Raw genomic sequence first — 22,668 nt, 5'->3', positions numbered from 1 at the left:
CTGACGTTCACTTTATAAGTTCTAGCATTAAGAATTATTTAAATTAAAATTTTCAATATTCTTAATTGTAAATTATTTGATACTAGTAATTTTTCCAATTAAGTTAAAATTTATTTAAAAAAGATAAATCAAAATTTTAGTTTCAAATTTGTATTACATGCAATAAGTCGTTACAATTTAAGAATTTTATTACTTAAATTTTAATTTTATTAGCAGTTAATTTTCAATTTTATCAAACAATATTTAAAAATAATAAAATAGATACTTCAGTATTTTGGAAATTATTTTTTGTTTGAAGAAATCTCATTACTTAAAGTGCGATAATTTAGTCTTATAAAAAAATATGTGAAATGCCAGTGGGAATTGAATCTTATAAAAATATAAATCTTTATGCTAGTAGTAATTTTTTAAAATAAATTATCAATTTATCTTAATACCACGGGAAGCAAAATAAAAAAGAAAAAATAAATAAATAAATTGTAGGCATTAAAACTATCTCATACTCTTTCTTTCTCTTTTTAGGGCAGCTATCTCAAAAAAAAAAAAAAATATTATATATAGTGCTTATAATATTTATATTTCTAATAAAAACATGTGAATAAGTTATAGTCCAGTATTTTGATTAGTCACACTAATTTGATGAATATTATTTAATATATAAAATTCACACTATGTTTTAAAAATAATATATTTTAATATTTTAATATTTCTTAGACAATTGAAAAAATAATCAAGTCATTATCTTTATAATGGTCTATATTTTCCTATTTATGGGGTCTTTTAGATGGTGTTTCTTTTTCTTTTTTTTTTCCTTGGCTCCTCTAGCATTAGGCAATTACTTTTCAAAATTTTCAGCTTTTATTTTGAAATTTTAGTTAGTATAACATATATTCTTAAAATCTAAGATAAAATCTATTTATTGATATAATTTTTATAAATTTTTTTTCAATACTTTGTATTATTTTCTTTAAATTTTAACATACCGCACTATCTAAATAATCAATTATATTTTTGTTGTAGTTTTTTATTTTTTTATCATAATTTTCACTTTAAATTTATTTAATTATTACTAAATTTATATATTTAAGAATTTAAAATTTATTTTTTTATTTAATTTAATATTTTCTCGTGTTCCTATTGTTATTTGAAATAAAGAAAAAAATACTTTAGAAAAAAAAAAAAAAGTATACTTTGCTCAATCATGAGCGATGACTCACAATTACTGGACCGACATCCCTCCAAGCTTAATACGAATAAAGCTCGGCTTCAACTTTTTTGTTAACCAAAGCCGCCGCCGTTTCAAAGCCGTTAAGGAAAACTTGAAGCTGACTCGGTTTGGCAAACTAACTGCACGGAGGACAAAAAATATAATTGGGCAACCGCCTGAGGACACCTTCTGACCTTAGCGTTGGCCACGTCGAATCACATAGAACCACTTGAAATTTATTATTATAATAATAAATTTTCGTTCTGTACGAATCTAAATCGAACACGTAGCAATTTGGTTATTGAAAGTTCAAACTACGCCCAAACCATGGGCTCATTTTAATATTCCACTCCTGTTGTAACAAAGAAAAAATTCCTTAAGAAAAATAAATATAAAAAGGAGCAAACAGAGCAATATATTTTTATAAAATGTATAATAAATAATAAGAGCAACAGAAAATGTTCCAAAAGAAAAGATCCAAGGGGCCTACCACCTTGATATGACACGTGTCCACCCAATACTTTAGTCCTATTGCACGTTCATAATTCCCGCCTTAAATTATTACCGAAAGGACTAGATATTTCAGCAACGTCTTGCTGCTTTAGCGACTTGTACTCAGATATTTTGAAAGGTAAGCAGTGGGAGGTGATACCCTTGCGCGTGTCTATGTTTTTGTTTTGGATCCATCGTTCATGTAATTAATTATTCCAGACTTTGTTTTTTTTTTTTTTTTTTAATTCCAAACTTATAAATTCTTATTACAATAATTAATAAAATTATCTTTTTTTTCTTAATAATCTCAACTAACAAAATTACTAACAAAGGCCTGATTTATATTTCTCGAGAATTTAAAAGTTCCTCTTTACATTTACTCTCAAATGAACATGATCTGAATTTAGAGTACAGTAAAATAAATAATTTTAAAAGATTAAGATAAAATTGAAATACCACATAAATTAGATCGTTAATCTTTTCTATAACTATAATAAAGATTTTTTTTTCACACACTCATCTTTATGTTGTAATTGAAAATAAAATTTAGTAAAAATCCTTTTATATTAATGACACTAAATTTTAAAATTTAGTTATATGTGTTGGATCTATTTCCGTTGATTCAATAATCCATTTATGGTTGATGCTGTAAATGGTTTAACTTTAAACACATGATGTAGAGTATGTTCGACAATATTAACTATTTTGATTTATATAATAGTTTAAATTAGAAATATTTTGGTAAAAACTATAGTTTAATTAGCTGTTTAATTTAAAATGATATTTAATTAGTTGAATTTTGAGAAAAAAAATAATAAGTATGATTGTTAAAAAAATTTAATTAAAAGCTAAATGCTGTTGTATTTAACGTTTCGTAAAAAAACTTATCCAACCTCTAAAAGTTATTATAAAATTTACGTTATTAAACGCTACATTAACAAAGATGGCATTTTAACGTTAGTTTAAAAGTTGTTACCGAAAAATGCAAATATAATTGTTGTCACTCGCGAATATGACATCAATAATAGGTGTCAAATGCAAAAAATCGGAAGCAAATTCATTAGAGGAATAAGTTAAAATCTACGGGTAAAATTGGGTAACTACATGCAAAAGATTGACAGAATATTAGGTAACAAAATATTCACCTCACTTTATAAAAAAAAAAGAAACATCATCTGACTTAGATAAGCTGTCTAACTTATCCGCTATTCATGGGAATATTTTTTTAACTTGCTTTTCAACTTATGATAAAATAATTTGCCAGTTTATAAATTTTTTAATATCAACCAATCATTGAGTAAATACAAAGATGAGCATTTGCGTACTTATTCCTCCATTTACCTATTTATTATTAATTATTTTAGCATTTGAGATTGGAGACGTCAGTTGCTTTGGCTGTTTAAACCACGTAGCATTATAATTTTTAAAACAGTATTTAATATTTTAACTTTCAGTGATATGCTATTTATCATAGTATTTGTAAAATAAGGAAATATTTTATGAAATATTATGTACACTAGCGTTTAGCATTTGATAATATAATTAATTAAAATTTTTAAATTACATTATATTGGCAACTAATCAAATTATTATATAAATAATTAATCACTAATAATTAGTATCTAATATTTATTAAAACAATCAACAGTTATTATCAGTAATTAATATTGCCAAACAAGGTCTTAGAGTGATGTCTAATACTTATTTTTCAAATTGATTGAAATACATCTATTGTTTTAAAAGTATTATAATAAAAAATAAATAATAAATCTCTTACTATTTACTCCTTATGCCACAATTGTGTTTAACTAGAAAAATAAATGTAAGATATGGATAACCAAGTCAATTATGATTAAAACATCATGTGAAATCTTAATTAAGGTGGGTTAATGTTTTGTCACGACATGTGTTAGATTTCATTTTACCCTTTTAAGTTTTAATTATAAAAAAGTAAGATTTGAAACAAATAATTGATCTGGCTAAAAATATCTTCGACATTTCACTTCAATGTCCAAAGTTAAAATCCAAATCTCAATGATAGAGCAATTTTATTTTGATTATTTATTTATAAAAGTATAGAGTTGAAAGGCTGTGTCAAGAAGAGATTGGTTCTAATGGTTGGTCTTTTGACCCTTTCTGACCTGTTAATAGAACAGAAAGATAAACATAATGGATTTCCATGCCGGTAGACAGTAGGCAGGCAAAACCTTGTTTGCGTTTCTCCAAGCAGAAAGTTAAATACATTGAACGTTATTAACATTGCGTTATTATACCTAAGTTTTGTGGGGTTTGGTTAGTTCATCATGTTTTACAGTGAAATGTGTGTAGAATAGGTTCTGTTTCTTTTGACTTTGCTTCCTACGTGTGTGATTGTTATTTGGTTAGGTTTTGCCAACCTTTTTAATTATTTTTCTTTTTCACTTCAAATGTTATGTTAATTAATTGGAATGTTCAAGACATACAAAGATGTTTACTTCCACCGAAAAAGTGAAATATTGGACGAAATAATGTTTCACTTGTTTTTATCCAAGTTTATAAATTTGAATCTCTCCGACTAAGAGATAAAATAATTAAAAAAAATAAAAATTTCATTTATTTTTATTAAAGTATTCAAATACTCTCAATAAATTAATAAACTCTAACAATTTCTTAAAATATCTTATTATTTAAGTAATGACATAATTGCTAATTTTCAATAATGATATTTTTTTTCTCTAAATTTTATCTTTTTGAAATAAAAAAATAAATTTATTTTCTTTATATGGTTAATTTTGTTTCACTTTCTCCCCTACTAGAAAGAATACATTATTTCTTTCTTCCTCATCTTCCTAAACAAGAAAAAGGGTGTAAAAATTTTTAAAATTTTTGCCAACGTTTCCTGTCCTCCCTTACTTTCAAGTTTCTATTTTTCAAACATGGTGTTACTATCTAATGACCATAATTGATTGAAGAACGAAAATAGGTTTTTAGAACATTTTCGATGCTATGTGGATTATGATTGATGTATTATATAGAATAAAAGACATGGACTGTGATTAATGTATTATATAAAATAAAATGTATGAAGATGTGACTAAATACCTATTTATAAACTTTAAAAATCATTGTCTAATACACATTTTTCAGATCCTTTTGCATCCCTTTTTTCTTTTTCTTTTTTTGGTCCATAATTTAATATACAACTAATTATTATAGACTAATAAATGTTTACATTGTTTAAAAGACTTTCTAAAAATAGAAAGTATGGTGGACAATATCCATTTATTTCTTTTACAACATACTAAATAGATATTAGCAGTGAAGAATATTTTTTTATTTTTTTTTTTTGACATTGAAATATTGCTCATATATTATTGAGAGAAGAAACAAGCAATGCAAGCGGAAACAATATCCCAAGTTCGAAAACAAGCCCCACTAGGAACTGATTTAGCCAAAACATGAGTTATATCATTAGCTTGTCTTCTAATCCAAGTCACAGTGACATTAAGCAATTGGACTAAGAGTAACTTACATTCACAGATGACAACTCTAAACTCAGACAAGTCTTGGACAGAACTCCTCATAGTATAGTAAACTTGCAGACAATCGGTCTCAAACTGAAACTGCAAATTAGAGTAGTCCGACAGCAACTATGACAAATCATTTCTAAGCGCTTGAGCTTCAGCTAATGCTGGAGAAGAACAACCCCACAATGATGACGCTGATGCTGATATAAATTTGCCATGACAGTTTGAAATTACATGGTCCTACCTCTTGCCATGTGTTTGCTAAGGAGTACACGCTGTCGACAAAAGGGTTCAACGACTGCGTATTATGTGAAAAATCACTCCCACGGGCCACAGTCGTTTAGAACGACGCCATTCTGATAATAAAGGAAACTTTTCATACTTCAGGAAAAGTTTCTTTCCATCTATAAAATTGAACAACGAGTCTGTCTCGTTTAAATATGGGCTTCAAGCCATAAAGTCCGATAACAAATTGTCCTGGCCGTTGTTTAATTATTTTTCTTTTAAGCCCGTCTCAATTACAGGCATCATTTGCCCTCAAAGATACCGTTCTGCACTTCAGTGCACACCTCCGCTGAAACCCAGAAGAAGACAACAAAACTGGATAAGCAAAAGCGCCGGCACACTGGCTATCTGTTTCCGAGTCCTATTTCTGTTAGAGCGCCTTAACGGTGAGCGTTGTCTATCCATACTTTCTTTCTTTTTTCTCTAAATTATTGTCTCCTCTCCAAACTTACACTTGCCTATCTATCTACACTGCTAAGCAATAGTTCTTTGTTAGACATGAATGTTTGAATTTTACATTTAGTTATTTGTAAGTGTTTGAGATTATGGATTTGATAGTACATAGAAATCATACCCATGAAGGTTTTTGCTCATTTCTATACTTTCAAAGAGAAAATGCTAGAAATAGCAATGGTTTTGTTGGGGTTAGCATTAGGGATAAAGTTGGTTCAAGAATGAAAGCTTATGTAGGATTTAGAAAGTTGAGACGGAGTCGGATTGTTGCCGTTTCTGGGGTTGAAGCCTTTCGTTCCAATGGTAGATTTCCAAGTTCTGATAAACAGCCAAATGGGGATATGGGAAACGGGCATTTTTCTTCAGGTTCTATGCATTCTCTGTCAAATTTTGAGGAAATTGAGAGTAATAATCAACTTCGTAAATTGGTTAGAAATGGGAGATTGGAGGCAGGTTTCAGGTTACTAGAGAGCATGGTGTACCGTGGGGATATTCCTGATATAATTGCTTGTACGAGTTTAATTCGTGGGTTTTGTAAGATTGGAAAGACTAGGAAGGCAACTAGGATTATGGAAATAATTGAGGATTCTGGAGCTGTTCTTGATGTGATCACTTATAATGTATTGATTAGTGGGTACTGCAAGGCAGGAGAGATTGATAATGCTTTAAGGGTTTTGGAACAAATGAGTGTTGCCCCTGATGTTGTTACTTATAATACAATTTTACGCTATTTGTGTGATAGTGGGAAATTGGATCAAGCAATGCAAGTTCTTCATAGGCAATTGGAAAAAGAATGTTATCCTGATGTGATCACATATACCATATTAATTGAGGCAACTTGTAGGGAAAGTGGTGTTGTGCAGGCAATGAAGCTCTTAGATGAGATGCGGAATAGGGGATGCAAACCAGATGTGGTTACGTACAATGTCCTTGTCAATGGAATATGCAAGGAGGGGAGGTTGGACGATGCCATCAAGTTCTTAAACAACATGCCATCACATGGATGCCAACCTAACGTTATTTCTTATAATATTATTTTGCGTAGCATGTGTGGCACTGGGAGGTGGATGGATGCAGAGAGGCTATTGGCTGAAATGGTTCGTAAGGGTTGTTCTCCTAGTGTTGTGACTTTCAATATATTGATTAATTTCTTGTGTCGTAAGGGTTTATTAGGTCGAGCAATTGATGTTTTGGAGAAGATGCCCAATCATGGATGCACACCAAATTCCTCAAGTTACAACCCATTGATTCATGGGTTTTGCAAAGAAAAGAAGATGGAAAGGGCAATTGAGTATTTGGAGAAAATGGTTACTAGGGGTTGTTATCCTGATATTGTGACTTACAACACTTTGCTTACGGCATTGTGCAAAGATGGTAACGTTGATGCCGCCGTTGAGTTACTTAATCAGCTAAATGGCAAAGGGTGCTCACCTGTTTTGATAACTTACAATACTGTGATTGATGGGCTTTCCAAGGCAGGGAAAACATATCAAGCTGTGGAACTTGTGGATGAGATGCAGGCAAAAGGTCTCAAGCCTGATGCAATTACCTACTCTTCGCTTATCGGCGGGCTAAGTAGAGAAGGAAAGGTTGATGAAGCAATTAAGTTTTTTCATGATTTGCAAGGTCGGGGGGTCAAATTAAATGCTATCACCTACAATTCTGTCATGTTGGGACTTTGTAAGGTTCGACAGACTGACCGTGCAATTGACTTCTTGGCTTATATGGTATCAAATGGATGTAAGCCAACTGAAGCTTCATACACCATCCTCATTGAAGGCATTGCATATGAAGGTTTAGCTGAGGAGGCTTTGGAGTTATTGAATGAGCTGTGCTTAAGAGGAGTTGTGAAGAAAAGTTCGGCAGAACAGGTGGCTGTCAGGATGTAGCTTGCTATTCATGTTCAGCTGCTGCTATTTAATAATTTACTCCTCTGGATTAGGTTAGGCATCCTTTTCTGCCAACCTTGTTTTGTAAGAGTCTTGCTTTGCTTTACTTCTTGTTTTGTTTTTTTTATTTTCTCTTCATTTTAGTTTCAACTGTTTACAATGAGCAAAATCCAAATTTACTTTTGGTAGGTTCTCTATGTAGTTCTTATACTCAGATTTATTTGGTCTTAGGATTTGGATACACTTCAGAACCGACATGAAAATTCACACCAGGCTATCTATATTCTGGTATTAGCTTTAAATACTTATCTAAGTTTCTGTTCATCTTTATCTTGCAGATTATGTGGCAGTTGTATCATCATAATACAGATAAAAAAAGAAACTATTTATTCAATGTTTCTCTTTCCTTGGTTTGATATAAAAGTCAAATAAGAATATAAAAGTCAAATAAGAATCACCACTGCTAAAGATAACATGCTTTCTCCAACTAGGCTATCCTATTATAGATAAAGCTTAATTATTTTTATTTTTGAGGATTTGGGAAGCGTTTGGATGATGGATTTTATGATTTCTACCTGCAATTTTCTTTTGTTTGTTATGAGTGGCGAGTGGAGGGATAAAGTGACAGGTGCAGCCCAGAGGATGGACCAAATGTGAACAGTAGAGTGGTAAGCAATGAGATACACACATACTAGAATAGAATTGAAAGGGGCTAAGTAATTTATCTACGTGTGTATATATATATGGTTTTAGTAAATGCATGCAATGTGATGGATATTCTTTGCAAAAGCTTCCGATATTCTTTCCATCAAAGTATTTTGTAGCTAGGAAAAGCCGAAATGGTGCAATTTTACTCTCCATTTTCCACTTTGCTATTATTGCTAGTTATTTGATTAATGACAGATAAATCACTGGGATGCTCTTTTTAGGCCCTGCATCATAGCTTAATAGAGCAATGTTTGGCCATTTTAGTTCCAATAACTCTACTTCCGTTGTCTTTACTAGTGATATTTATGTTTTTATATTTCAAAGGGGAGTCTTAAATCTAGGCCTGAGAAAATGATTTTCATGTGTAGAAATAAATATTTGGAAGTTGGAACACAGAAGAATGGACAAAATGGCAAATTAAAAATTTAAGAATAATTTCAAGCACCGAAGCTTAAATTTTTAGATTGCCAAATTTTATGACTTAATTATATTCAATTTGAAATTAGTCTGTAAATTTTAGTTTAGTTGAGATTTTTAGATGGTTTATATTTATAGATAAATATTCTCAAGCAAATAAATAATTATTAAAAATATTAAGATGTGTACCGGTTGATCTTTTTATTTATGTGTAAAGTTGAGAGTAGTGCTGTCAAAAAATGGGCTGTTGGGCCTGCCCCGGCCTGCACGGGCTCGATCCCAGAACAGGCTGAGCAAAAAAAGCTTATTAAAAAACAAGCCTCTAATATTCAAGTTCGTCCGGCCCGCGTGGGTATGAACATGTCCGTTCTGAAAGTTCATTTTTTTTCTTTCTTTCTTTCTTTTTTTTTTTTTTAATTTTACTACTTTTTCCTCCAAGAATTTAATCCAGGACCACTAAAAATTTTCCAACATGGTTTCCATTAGGTTTAATTCCCTTTTTATTTTAAAGTTTTATGATATATATATATATATATATTACTCTAATGCGGGTCCCTACGGATCCATCCAGCTCGGCCCGCACTGGCTTTAGTAAAAAGCAGGTCGGATAAAAAAGCCCATTTAAAAAATGGGCCTTAATTTTTTTTGTCTAAATCCAAACAGATTATAGACAATCAAAGACCGTCTGCGGACTTAAGCCCGTTTTGACAATATTAGTTGAGAGGTCTCAGGTTCTCATTTTAGTTAGTAAATGAGAATATAAAATGAGAATTTTTATTAAGAGAATTTTTATTAATATGGTGAGTAAATGAGAAGTTTCATTTTGCATCGTTCAAAATGTTTTTTTTTTTGTTTTTTAAAAATTATGATTGAATATATATATATATATATATATATATATATATGTCCTCCAATAAGTTATCAAATCTGAAGTCACTCGTTCAAAATCTTCTTTAATAAGGTGCAATCGACCAGCAATTTTTTCAAGATGCTGACTGCTGCTTTGGATTCTTTTCACTTCCTATTCTTTGATTGTAATGTGATTGGCTTATTGCAAGCAAGTACATAATTCAGGAATCGCCGACGTGTGATAATTTCTTGTATATGGATACGGTTTTTTAGGCATTTGTCATTTAATTGGAACTTGGTGAGGAAAAATATCAAGATTCTAGCATTGCCATTGGTGTGGCTGAGAAAATGGTAAGTTTTGTGTTTTCATTGATCAGAAAAAGAAACAGTAAAAAGAAAGAAAAAAGAAAAAAAAATTAATTAAAGGGAATTTTTGTGTTCTAAGCAACTAAAAGGATGGTTAAGCGATTGATTGTTGCTTGGAGAGATGGATAGATCATGTTCAATTTTGAGAAATTTTTCTTGTTAAACAAAGTGAGAAAGCCACATCCAAGTCCATTTTAGCATGTCAATCCCATTCTTTTATGTGTTTTTTCTCTAAATTTCAATTCCATTTCATTGTTTTAATAGATATATATATTTTCAGGTTTTAGTTTAGCTGTCCAATTCCTGAAAAATTAGCTGAATGGAGTAGAAGACAAATAGTGATTCCCAGCCTCACAATTCACAACCCTTTAATTAAACAAAGGGTAAAATAGTTAATGTGTTATCTTAAACTAATATATTGTTAAAAGGAAAAAAAAAATCTATTACCTGGTGGGGCTTATAATCTTTGAGCAATTGCTCTCCATTTTACCAAAAAAAAAAAAAAAAACAATATTCTGACAATACTACTCTAAAAAAAATTACCATTTTTTGTTATTATTTTATCTATGTTTTTAATAAATAAACTCCTACTCCCATTATTTTCACTCACTTTGTTTCATGACTCGCTCTTTTTTTTTTTTTTTTCATTCGTTTCAAATTATGTAGTAACTAAAATTTCTTAATGCGCATCAAAATCAAATTTGGCCTGCTGTTATCGGATGGTAAGGGAAAAGGAAATGCTATGAAAAAGGAAATTTCTATTCTATGCCAGAAGAATCAATCCTTGACCTCGATTCTTTATTTAGACTTCAGTCTTCCCTTGATCGTAACGGTAACAAAGAGTTTTAGAAGGACATTTTGTCGTGTGTAAATGTTTTTTTGTCATTATTTTTCAGGTTCCTTTGTTCGATTACAAACGTTACCAAACTTTTCTGCATAAACATGGAATCACTCGGAGATTCTTTAACCAAAATTAAAATCAATTTTTTCCCTATTCTCATCCCTTCTCTCCTTCTATTTTTCCCTTAAAAAAAACCCATTTTGTTTCTTCTCATCTCAAACATCTCCTCTGCCACTCACTCAAAATCCATAGTAACAAAAAAAAAAAAAAAAAAAAAAAACCAGAGAAATTAAAAAGATACCCCACAGCCACAACTTTTGTTAGAGAATAACTCATCGTCGTTTCTAAGCAAAAGAGAACTAACTCGTCGAATTCTATGGAGAGAACTGACTCATCTCCAAGAAACAGAGAAGAAGAAAGAAGTGTGCTTTCTTGTTGGGGTAGACTCAAGTTGAATCTTCCTTGGGCAAAACGAAGAATAGGCAGCAGCTACACTACAAATAGGGATACGACGTCGTCGATTCAGAAAAGGGTGGGTTGGAGTTGGAATTGGAATTGGAATAACATAGCAGCAGCTTTTACGAGAACAAAAAGGCAACAAAGAACAGCAGCTGTTGGTTATGGGTATGACCCTTTAAGCTATGCACAAAATTTTGATGATGGCTGTTTGGATGATGAGAATGAAGATGGATTTTCTCGTGGATTCTCTTCAAGATTTGCTCCTCCGCAATCCAGATCGCTTCAAGATCATAAATAGTTAATGCGATTTCTGGCAAATTTCTTGGGTACATATTTGTAAGTCTCGTTTTGAAATCAGATTGAACAATCATACAACATTAGCTTTAATTAATCTTCAATACTTGTTGTTACTGTCGTTAAGGTTATCTTCCAGTGACATTAATTATACATCAAACTTTGAAGTAGAAGACGTATATATGTCTTAAAAAGATTTTTTAACTAATTAGAGTTTTCTTAAACTTTTTTTTTTTAATCATCTTTCCTGATGCATACAAACGGGTCAGAGTGCAAAGTCTCTGTTTGGGCTGTTTTCGATAATAAAAAGCTACACGTTATTTTTTTTATAAAAAATTAATCTATATAATTTTGCGCCCAAACGGACCCTTAATTTTTTTTTTCAAAATCATTATTAAAGACTGCACAGTAGGTATAGTTGCTTCCTTGAAATATCTCTATGCATCTTTTATAATACATGATAAGAACAACTTTTAACCATTACGAGTTTATGACTTTCATTACCATTTTCATAAATGCATGATTATTTTGGTAAAGAAACTTCCAAGGGAGATTAATTAAATTTCATAATCTTGATTTTGACATGGACCCATGCATATAGATATAAAATTCAATATAAATATTAATATTTTGCAAGAAAAAGAAATATTCATATGTGGTCATGGATTACTCAGTTTTTTAGTAAATTCTATTTGCCTCAATTTTAAAGGTTTCATTTATGCTGGAAAAAGAAAAGAAAAAAGAAAAAATGTTAAAATAATCTTCAATAAAATCTACAAAGTGGAATCCTCACCTTATACATTTACACAATTGCTAAAACCTTGTTAAAACTATAAGCCTTCTTTCCCTTGTTTATGTAAAAGGTGAATCAGAACAAACTAAAGAACTACACATCCATCAACAGCAATACCTTCAGCAGTTGGGCATGAAGCCAATGGACAGTGCTCCCCATCATTTCCCCACCAGGATATGAATTTACCCTCCATAGTCAAAGTAAAATATAAAATAACCCCCATGAAAGCCAATCCTGCATCTAAAGCAGCAGAAAGCACATAGTTATATCTTTGCCACCACTTCTTGTGATACTTGAAAACAAAGTAGTTGAAGGTTGTTCCAACCAAAATCCAACAATTGAAGTTAACAGTTGTAGCAGGTGGCAGTATAGCTGTTGCTCCTAAAAGAACAGGAAGATTGATGAGTGGAATCCATTTCTGCTTAGGAAAAGCTTTATGCAAAAGCCAAACAATGACAGGTCCTATCGCGCCTCCAAGGAAAAACCAATTTAGAGCTGAGTAGTTTCCAAGATGGCCGAAGATTCGTCTAGGGCCAACTAAACCCCATATGACTGATGCATCGTAGAAAACGCGGTCGCTCGGACATGTCCATGGACTGTCAGGAGGGAGTAGACTATCTTGGCATATGTTCTTAACACTGGTTAGTAGCCACCATGCCACACCAGTGTTCACTGTTCCTGAAATTAAAGTGCCTATGCACTTTTTTGGTGCAGTGGACAGGAAAACATAGACTGGGAAAAGTTAGGCATTTGAGTAGTAAAATCCGATAAGCAAAATTTCTGCTGGCAATAATTTTGCATTCCCTATTCAATCTGTTAATATTAATTCAATCTATAAGTTCTGTACCCTTTATTAAGCACTAATTTTATCATGCCTATCTTGGCTTATTTCTTTGAAGTTCTCTTTCTTTTTGGAAACGAAGTGGTTTGTAAAGGTATACCTGCACTAGAAACATTGATCTGGGTGGAATCTTCATGTAATGTCCTAGCTTGAAATCAGCAAGAAAGGAAACGGCCTGTGTCATGCTTATATAACCGTAGGTTTTGAAGCAGACATTGGCTATTGGTCTACCAGGTAATATGACACCCATTAGGTACTCAGTGATGATATTTAGCCCTGGTGACTGGCAATACGACAGTGCAGAAAATAAGTACAGAATATTCAAATCATTAACAGCAAAGAGTTAGCTTATAGAACTGTATAAGAAAGTATTAACATGAACCAAAAACAGATTTTTTTTTTTACCTGATTTGTTGTAGCTGTTATAATACTAATTGGAAGAGTGAAGATCAAAGCAAGAGCTACTGCAAAGAGAAGGCCCCACCAAGGCATTTGGATCTGCTCTTTCATGAAAATGCACATTACTAGAGACAGAATTAACGACAACATAAGAGTCAAGTAAAACCACCAATTAGGTATGCCCTTATACTTTTTCATTAGTCTTGTGTGAATGTCTTCCTTTCCATTATACGAAGCTCGAAATTGTTGAACTATCTCCCTGTTGGAATAGTAAATCAGTCAATTTAGTTACTAGATTAAAAAGACAAAAAAAAAAAGAACAGAAAATAAATTAGTTCACTTACTTTCCATTAAACAATCCCACATGCACCAGAGTGGATACAATGGCAGCAAAACCAACTCCATAAGTAATTGCAAAGAATGAACTAAGGTAAAGATTTCCTTCCTTCTCATATTCTTGCAAATCTATCTCAAACTTATCATTAACAATGGCAGATACATTATACAACTGTCCACGGCGATTGAATAAATGAGAGGAGATAATAGGGAACTTCTTTGCATCATAGACATCAAAACCCCAGTAAGCTACTGGCACTAAGATATATACAATAATAATATACCCCACAAGTACATTAACAATGGCAAAAAATGGAGTGATAAGAGGGCTGCCAAGATAAGATGCTATGACAGACCAGTCAACTGCAAACGCTCCAAGACCAAGTCCTTGCATGCCTGAGCCAATTTGTTGGGCTGTTACTGAGTTGGGAAATAACCAGCACACCCATGAAATGGTTCCCAAGGTTTGGAAAAGATAGCCAGGAAATAAGTACCATGAGAAACTGCAGATTAATGCAATCAAGAAGAATTTTCCTCGCGACATTCTCTTATTGTCTCTTTCGTGCATAGCCCTGTAACAATTAACAAGTTAATTATTGCAATATGCATTTGGCGAGCCTTTGTATTCTTATTGCATCTCAACTTATAAAATTTCACTCCATTAAACTTTAACTGAGGTTTAAAATTATGGTTGCAGAGCGAATTTCTAAATAAAATAATTCTACATCAATAATTAAATATTAATCATTATAAATAAAACAAAACATATAATTAAACAAAAATTATTACTACCTAAAAAGAGAAACCTGAACAAGACTAATAGGCCACCACATATGGGCGGGATCCACCACGAACTTCCTCATAATCCCAGCCCATCCATATCCCAATACCTGCTTAGTCACATAGCAAAAATACAAAGCTTCAACGCAACCTCAAAAATTTATTTTTTCGATTCTTAATAATAATAATAAGAATAATAATAATAATTAAAAGTGCTAATATAAAATTGTAAAGGTACTGTAAAAAGTAGATATGCATGTACTCACTGTCACTGACCTGGGTAGTGATGACAAGAATCCAACTGGCCAAGAATGAAATCTTCCTATGATAAAAAGCCACAATTATATCAATAATACTAATTGCATAAGCCGCACCACTGCCAGCATTAGATCCGACGTTAGCAAATATCGAAATAAGCACGTGCTCTTTGACATTAAACGGTCCCGGATTGAGCGAGAATTTCTTGTTACCAAAACCAGGAATGGCAAACTTTGTTGTTGGAAGCGTTTTGGCCATGAACCGTCCGATCGGAAGAGTAGCGACTTGTACGGAGATCATGGAAATGGTGAGAGGCTCTGTTCGGTAGGCAAAGAAAGTGTTAAGGAAGGAGAGAAGAACGCAGGACACGATGCCGAGAAACCACATGCGAAAAGTCCATACTGGAAGTGTAGGGTCGTCGTGGTTGGAGACGGTAAGACGGACTTCCTCGATCGGAGATACGTCGTCGGAGATCGTTTCTATTTCGAGAGAAGACATTTTACAGAGTGGAGAGGTTGGCAATGGAAAGAGATCAGTTACTGTACTATTACTAGTTAGTTACACTGCGGGCCTGTGATTTTGTTCTGTCCTTCCACTTTTTATTAAATTTACTTAAATGCCCTTAATAGTATTGAAGTGATTCAGTGAATCTAGCTCCTAAAGAGGGTAGAAATTGGAAGGAATGAATCAACAGTGAAGAGGGAGACACAGGGATCTCCTTCACATTTTGCAAAATTGTAGGATTGAGGGCTGAAATTTCTCTGTTTCCATTGACAATTTATGCCATCAAATATCAAATTTCATAACTGAAATTTTTAATACCAATTTAATTTCTAGGCATCGTTAAGATTTTAATCATAAATAATATATAAAATAGTTTTTGAGCTTTTTTTTTTCTTTTTAACTATTGATCGGACCCTATTATCAGAAACTGATTAAATCCGACTTGGAACATAGTTATAATTAAAACTATTCATTCTTACAGATGTGCTTAGGGCTCTTCACCCCCTTTAAATATGCTTAGTGGGATCGAATAGTCATAATTAATGTTCTTTGCTAGTTCCTGCAGGCATACTTTGAGGGTACCGAACTCTAAAACTTTTAAGCTGTAGGTTGCTTTGAGCTTTTTTTTTTTTTTTTTTTTTTTTTTTTTTTTTCATTTACATGGCAAATTGTGATTGGAGGAGCAATATCACTTAAAACCCTACAGATTTACATTCCAATTTTGTTGATATCGTCATCCGTCGCGATCGACAAATACCAACATGATCGGTGGAAATTTAAAATACGAAATTTTTATAAATTTGAAAAATTATGTAATCTTGTAAATTATATATTTTAATATTTTTTATTAATTATTGCAATCAAATAATAGAAAATAAGTTGTTAACTTTTTGCATTAGAAAAAATTATTTAGGCTTCACTGCATTTGTTTGCAAAAATTCAATTCAATTCATAGTCCCAAATTTTAGGTGCTCATCTAAATAAACGAACTATAATGGACAATAATATATGAAAAGCAACAAGTTATTTTTTATCAGAAGAAATCCGAAGACCCCATATATTTGCAATTGCCCAGCCCAACCCAACTAAAACAACTACTTAATTATATTCAGAAAAAAAAAAAAAAAAAAAAAAACAAACACCTACTTAATCTTCAACAATTAAAAAAATATATTAAGCATTCTAAAAAGTTGGGCATCCATCAATATTTATACCCTTCGCAGTTGGGCAAGAGGCCAAAGGGCAATGCTCAGGATCAATGTCAGGATCGGCTCCCCACCAGTGGATATTAACATTTCCGAGGCCTAGTGTCAAGTAAATAAGAACTGCCATAAATGCAACTCCAGCATCCAGAGCTGCTGATAGAACATAATTATACCTCTGCCACCAGCCTTTCCTATACCTGAAAATAAAGAAGTTGAAGATTGTTCCTATCAAAATCCAAGAAGTGTAGTTAATTGATGATGCTGGTGGCATCATAGCCGTTGCTCCAAGAAGTACTGGAAGATTGATGAGAGGTATCCAAGATTGGCTTGGAAATGCCTTGTGAAAAACCCATACTATAACTGGTCCTAAGAATCCTCCCAAGAAGCACCAGTTAAGGGCAGGGTATTCTCCAAGAGAACCGAAAATCCTCCTAGGTCCTACTAAGCCCCATATGACTGATGCGTCAAAGAAGACTTGGTCACTTGGGCAAGTCCAAGGACTATTTGAAGGAAGCAGAGTATCCTGACATATGTGATCAATACTTGTTAAAAGCCACCATGCCACACCCAGGTTGATTGTACCGGCTATGATCGTTCCAATGAACTGAAACAACAAAAGTGAAAGGGGAATTATTAGTTGTGTTAATTAAACTCTAACCGGGTTGGGTTATGTAATCCAATAGTATTAAAGACGACTCTATAAGTTACCTGCACAAGAAACATGGATCTTGGAGGGATCTTCATGTAATGGCCTAGCTTGAAATCACTAAGAAATGAAACTGCTTGAGCCATGCTCATGTATCCATAGGTTTTGAAGCAGACATTGGCTATTGGCCTTCCAGGGTATATTATTCCCATTACATACTCAGTGATGATATTCAGGCCTGGGGTCTGTTTACATTGACAAAGTTAGCTAAAATCTATTAAGAATAAGATGAATTTATGGAATTAAGTATAACTTAATGGTTTTGATTACCTGATTTGTGGTGGCAGTGATAATACTAACAGGAAGTGTGAAAATCCAGGCAAGAGCAGCTCCAAATAGAAGTCCCCACCATGGCATTTGCACATCCTTTTTCATGAAAATGCACAGTAAAAGTGAGACTACCATTGACACTATAAGAAGCAGATAAAACCACCAAGCAGGTATGTCCTTGTACTGCTTCATTAATCTTGTGTGAATGTCCTGCTTCCCCTGTTTAGATTCTTTATATCGGCCATAAATTTCTCTGCAAACATTTGGAACACAAATTTAATTTCCCACAAGAAAATTAATTAAGTGCCATTAAATAATTACTTGATGGGTTTAGAAAATTATTATCATACCTTCCATAGAACAAGACAACATGACTGAGAGTGGCTGCAATAGTGGCAAATCCAAGTCCATATGTTGTAGCAAAGAAGGTACTCAAATGCACTCTGCCTTGCTTGTCATATTGTGCCAAATCCAACTCGAATTTTTCATTAATAATTGCTGTGAAGTTATACCTTTCACCTTGTTTAGTGAACAAGTGAGAAGAAAACAATGGATATGTTTTGGCATCATATAGATTTATCCCCCAGTAACATACTGGGGTCAACACATACATTACCAAGACATATCCAACAAAAACATTTACAACGACAAAGAAAGGACTTAAGAGAGGGCTGTATAAGAAGGAAGCTACTGTTGACCAGTCTAGTGTCAAGGCTCCAATTCCTAGTCCTCTCATGCCTGACCCTATTTGATTGGCAGTGACTGACTTTGGGAAAGCCCAGCATACCCATGCAAGGCTTTGTAATGTCTGGAACAAATAACCAGGAAATAAGTACCAAATGAAGCTACACGTTAGTGCAATTAAAAAGAATTTCACTCGAGAAATACGATGCTCGTTACTGGGATCTCCTTTTTCATGCAATGTCCTGCAAATTAAAAAAACAAATTAGATTTTGTAGTTGATCTCAAATAACTTAAATTAAGTAATTTAGCCAGTTCATTAAACGGGATAATAAGAAAGTTGCTGTAAGACAAATCAAGTTAATATGGTTAAGCCAAGAACAGAAAATTAAAATGGTTATATTACATGAAAAAAACAACGAAGACTTGGCCTGAAGTACAGGTGGGAACTTAAGAAACTTCCAAAAAGGAATTCATCCCTATGATCAAAAAAAATATTGGTATAAACACTAAAGATAAATTTTTAGAAGTGCAGAAATAAGTGTGAGCTTAGAACTATTGTTTGGCTTTTCAAGGAAAGGTGTTGACGGGTTACATAAAGACAAATGTGGCCAGAAGATATCATGGGGACAAAACTATGGTGAAAGCTTGAATCACTTTTGAGACGGTAAATTGCCCTCTCTCCCACTAAAAGTGAAACATTTTAAATTGCATAAAATCATTAAACAATTTACACACTTACTAATTCTTTAAATTATCAGTTTGCTATTAGAAAAAATTAATTAATAGTCAGTAAAATAATAAATGAGGTGAGAAAAAAAAAAGTTCTGCCAGTTTTAATGAAAAAAAGAGGGTATGTCAATGAAGGTACAAGAAATGTAATTGTTATTGGCCCCCATCTTGCTGAAAAGGAGCTAAAAGTTTAGTGCCAAGGGTGAAAATTCTGGTGTGATTAATTTATATTTTGAAAAAGAGAGTTTTCCAAGAAAGGAACAAGAAAAGAGAAAGTTTTCAAAGGTAGCATAGGACAAAAATCTTCTCTTAGCAACATTGACACATACCAATACACCACTATAATGACCTTGACAATGAGATCACAGCACAAATAGATAAATCAAAATTTGCAGAACATGTATATAGAACGTACGAGAAAAGGGAGATCTGAACAAGCGTGGCTGGCCACCACATATGTGCAGGCTCTACCACGTATTTTCTTAAGAGTCCAGCCCAGCCATATCCCAAAACCTGCACATTTTATCAAAGAAAGCAGACAAGATTACACCCAAAATGGAAAAATTTGTACTGCACACAAATGCTAAATACAGAGGGGAAAAAGTTATGAAAAAAGAGACCTGCGTTGTAATTATAAGAATCCAAGCAGCTACGAACGAAATATTTCTTCTATAAAACGCCTTAATAATGTTAACAATCCCAACAGCATAAGCCGAACCATTCCCAAATGCACTACCGGCATTAGCAAATATTGAAATCAACACATGCTCCTTCACGTTAAACGGTCCCGGATTAAGAGAAAACTCTCTAGACCCGAATCCAGGAATTTGGAACTTAGTTTTAGGTAGTACAGCGGCCATGAACCGTCCGATAGGGAGAGTTGCCACCTGGACAGTGATTTGAGTGATGACGAGCGGCTCTGTACGATAAGCGAAGAATTGGTTCAGGAAAGCAAGAAGACAACATGAGAAAAGGCCTAAAAACCACATCCTGAAAGTCCATACTGGAAGAGTAGGGTCGTCGGTGTTTGGTACAGTTAAACGGACTTCCTCTATTGGAGATACCTCTTCTTCTTCTATTTCGCCATAGCTGGTTAGTATCTTCTTTGGTGGCGCCTCTATCTCTGCAGTTCTCATTTGTGTGAGGGAGTGAGAAGGGAGAGAAGAAATGCTGAAAGAACGTGTTTTGTTGGGATTCCGTAGATACTAATCGCGTACTTGTTTTTTAATCTTTACCGTAAATATTTATAGAGGGAAGGGGAAGTACTCCACTACTATAGAGTATAGACTCAGTCGATGATACGCCAAACCTGAATTCTCATTTAAAAATGAAAAAAACACCCTCAATTCTATTACTTTAACGCTTTAACTAGGATAATTATTTTGTTGAAAACTTTAATTTGTAAAAACACCTATTACAGTAAATAATTATTAAAATTGCAAAAATTATATTAATTATACATCAAATTAATATTATTACTATCAATTTAAAAAAAAGTGAAAAATTATTAAAATCTACAAATTTAAATATATAGAAGTGATTTACAAAAGATCAAAATGTTACAGGATTAAAAATGGTAAAATGGTAAAATTAGTGGATGAATTTATGTATTTTTATCCTTTAAAAATATTATCACTTTTTTATTACTATTTTGTCCTTCTATTCAATCACAAAAAGACGTCAACATCCTTGAAATATCTTCATTAAATTGGGTGGTTAGTGTAGAAGGGTTCTCGCAAGGAAATATTAAGTGATGCTTTAGGATACTTTCAATTTTAACCTTTTGTACAGCTGGATTTGGACTATTTTTACTATAAAAGTTAAATTATTGATTTAATTAGATCCAACAGATATTTTATTTAATGGTCCAATTAGCACGATGTTATTTTTATTTTTTCTGCCGTGTTAATTTGATTTTTAAGAAAATTGACAAGATTTACTTTTTTTACAATAACAAAATATTGAGTTGCAAAATTATAAAATAATAAAAAATTATTATCCATGTCAAAAAAAAATTATTTGATAAATATTTCTTTTCGATTGTTCTTTGTTTTAAAATCCCTTTTTATCGCTCTTTTATTCTATTTATTTATTTATTTTTGCCTTATCTTGTTTCCTTTATATAAATTTGAATTTGAAATTGTTTTTTCATTTTTTAATATGTCATTAGAAGTTATAGATATACTACTAATGTAATTACAATTTAGCTTTTACATATTGAGCCACGTCTAACTCAAGATAATATTATGTTAATCCACAGCTTTAATTATGTGGACAAGTGCATATTTTTTTTAATATTTTATTTATTGCAATTCTTACCAAATTATAATCAATTAGGTCAATTATCTATATAATGATGCTTAGATAAATTATATGAACAATTTAGTAAAAATTATAACACAGTATTATATATATGATGCAACTGATAACAGAGAGATGAAACTGATTAAGCATGCTTATTTGGCAAAAAGAAAAGTTATTATAATAATTGATGATTGTGCTATTCATTCAGCATTCTAGTGGAGATTTGCTTGCAAATCAATAATCTTCTTTTTCTTTTTCTGTTACATTAATTATAGTTTATGAATTTTTATGTGACAAATTGAATTCTACATATGATGACATGACAAGGTTTATAGTTCAAGGGAGATGAGTGAAAATAAACAACATCTATTGAAAAAATATGCTACTTTGGTTAAAACAATTTGTTCTTATAATTTTGTTAATCGTCTATATGAGTTACCCTATTTATCAAGAGAAATACTAAAATAGACTCAAATATTTCATCAAACATTAAAATAAGTAACATTTTGTAATTCTCTATACTAAACACAGTTAATTAAGTGCTTTTCTATTATTTTTTAAAAGATAAGTCGTTTTAGTAAAAACGGTAAGTTATTTGTTTATTTTTTGGACTATAGAAAAGAAAAACTTTATATTAAAACCTTATTTATAATATATAAACAAATTTTCATGTTAACATAATTTCATAAATTTTAAAAATTAAAATTAAAATTTTATTTTTTAACTAAGTAAAAATATAATTATTTGTAAAGTTTAATTATTATTAAATGGAAAATATTCAATAATATTATGAAAATTTTTATATAGTATAAACAATAAAATGTAATAAATCTCACTACTATAATTTTGATAAAATTCTAGAAGTTTATAAATTTGACAAAGTAAAAATAAAACACAAATTCCTCCAAAAGTTTGAAAACGTTAATTTAACTTTGAATAATGCTCTTACATTGCCTTCTACTACTCGTTCAACTTGGAAATATAGACTTTGGAAACTGAAAATTCCTCCAAAAGTTCAAAATTTTATATGGAGAAGCTTCCAACAATAATGCAACTTCTTGCCTCTCTTTATTGCAAACTAAACATGTTCCTG

At 31.9% G+C, this 22,668-nt stretch overlaps 3 protein-coding genes and 1 long non-coding RNA gene across 4 annotated transcripts; 2 read left to right on the top strand and 2 right to left on the bottom strand.

The window, feature by feature from the left end:
- The first annotated feature begins 5,542 nt into the window (after positions 1–5,542).
- LOC119370593 (uncharacterized) lies at positions 5,543–8,156 on the top strand. Its single transcript, XR_005178135.2, has 2 exons — positions 5,543–5,876; positions 8,064–8,156. It is a non-coding gene; the product is annotated as an uncharacterized LOC119370593 (long non-coding RNA).
- On the top strand, positions 5,873–8,020 carry LOC105630745 (Pentatricopeptide repeat (PPR-like) superfamily protein). The gene has a single exon (XM_012212680.4). The coding sequence runs from the start codon at positions 6,036–6,038 to the stop codon at positions 7,830–7,832; it is 1,797 nt and encodes a 598-aa protein (XP_012068070.1). The 5' UTR covers positions 5,873–6,035; the 3' UTR covers positions 7,833–8,020.
- A 4,340-nt stretch (positions 8,157–12,496) lies between the features above and the next one.
- On the bottom strand, positions 12,497–15,772 carry LOC105630746 (oligopeptide transporter 2). The gene is made up of 6 exons (XM_012212682.4): positions 15,192–15,772; positions 14,928–15,025; positions 14,144–14,707; positions 13,806–14,058; positions 13,501–13,683; positions 12,497–13,259 (listed from the first exon to the last, which is right to left on the bottom strand). The coding sequence occupies exons 1-6, from the start codon at positions 15,669–15,671 to the stop codon at positions 12,645–12,647; spliced, it is 2,193 nt and encodes a 730-aa protein (XP_012068072.1). The 5' UTR covers positions 15,672–15,772; the 3' UTR covers positions 12,497–12,644.
- Positions 15,773–16,684: 912 nt separating this feature from the next.
- Positions 16,685–20,499, bottom strand: LOC105630747 (oligopeptide transporter 4). The gene is made up of 6 exons (XM_012212683.4): positions 19,892–20,499; positions 19,687–19,784; positions 18,209–18,784; positions 17,859–18,111; positions 17,591–17,773; positions 16,685–17,486 (listed from the first exon to the last, which is right to left on the bottom strand). The coding sequence occupies exons 1-6, from the start codon at positions 20,405–20,407 to the stop codon at positions 16,860–16,862; spliced, it is 2,253 nt and encodes a 750-aa protein (XP_012068073.1). The 5' UTR covers positions 20,408–20,499; the 3' UTR covers positions 16,685–16,859.
- Between the last annotated feature and the right edge of the window lie 2,169 nt (positions 20,500–22,668).

This window comes from Jatropha curcas, chromosome 9 (genome assembly GCF_041381405.1).
Source record: "Jatropha curcas cultivar XTBG-Jc1 chromosome 9, XTBG_Jcur_1.0, whole genome shotgun sequence".
In the NCBI taxonomy this organism is placed as follows: Eukaryota; Viridiplantae; Streptophyta; class Magnoliopsida; order Malpighiales; family Euphorbiaceae; genus Jatropha; species Jatropha curcas.
Note: the sequence above shows the minus strand (reverse complement) of the source record. Positions and strands in the feature narration are given on the sequence as shown.

Bases quoted from the DNA above. Each gene is read 5' to 3' on its own strand.
- LOC105630745 (XM_012212680.4), top strand. From the start codon at position 6,036: ATGGATTTGATAGTACATAGAAATCATACCCATGAAGGTTTTTGCTCA.
- LOC105630746 (XM_012212682.4), bottom strand. From the start codon at position 15,671: ATGTCTTCTCTCGAAATAGAAACGATCTCCGACGACGTATCTCCGATC. The intron at 14,708-14,927 runs GTAGTAATAATT...TAATTGTTACAG, and splicing joins GTTCAGGTTTCTCTTTTTAG to GGCTATGCACGAAAGAGACA. The intron at 13,684-13,805 runs GTAAAAAAAAAA...TCGTATTGCCAG, and splicing joins TAACAGCTACAACAAATCAG to TCACCAGGGCTAAATATCAT.
- LOC105630747 (XM_012212683.4), bottom strand. From the start codon at position 20,407: ATGAGAACTGCAGAGATAGAGGCGCCACCAAAGAAGATACTAACCAGC. The intron at 19,785-19,891 runs GTCTCTTTTTTC...TAAAATGTGCAG, and splicing joins TTCTTATAATTACAACGCAG to GTTTTGGGATATGGCTGGGC. The intron at 17,487-17,590 runs GTAACTTATAGA...TTGTTGTTTCAG, and splicing joins GATCCATGTTTCTTGTGCAG to TTCATTGGAACGATCATAGC.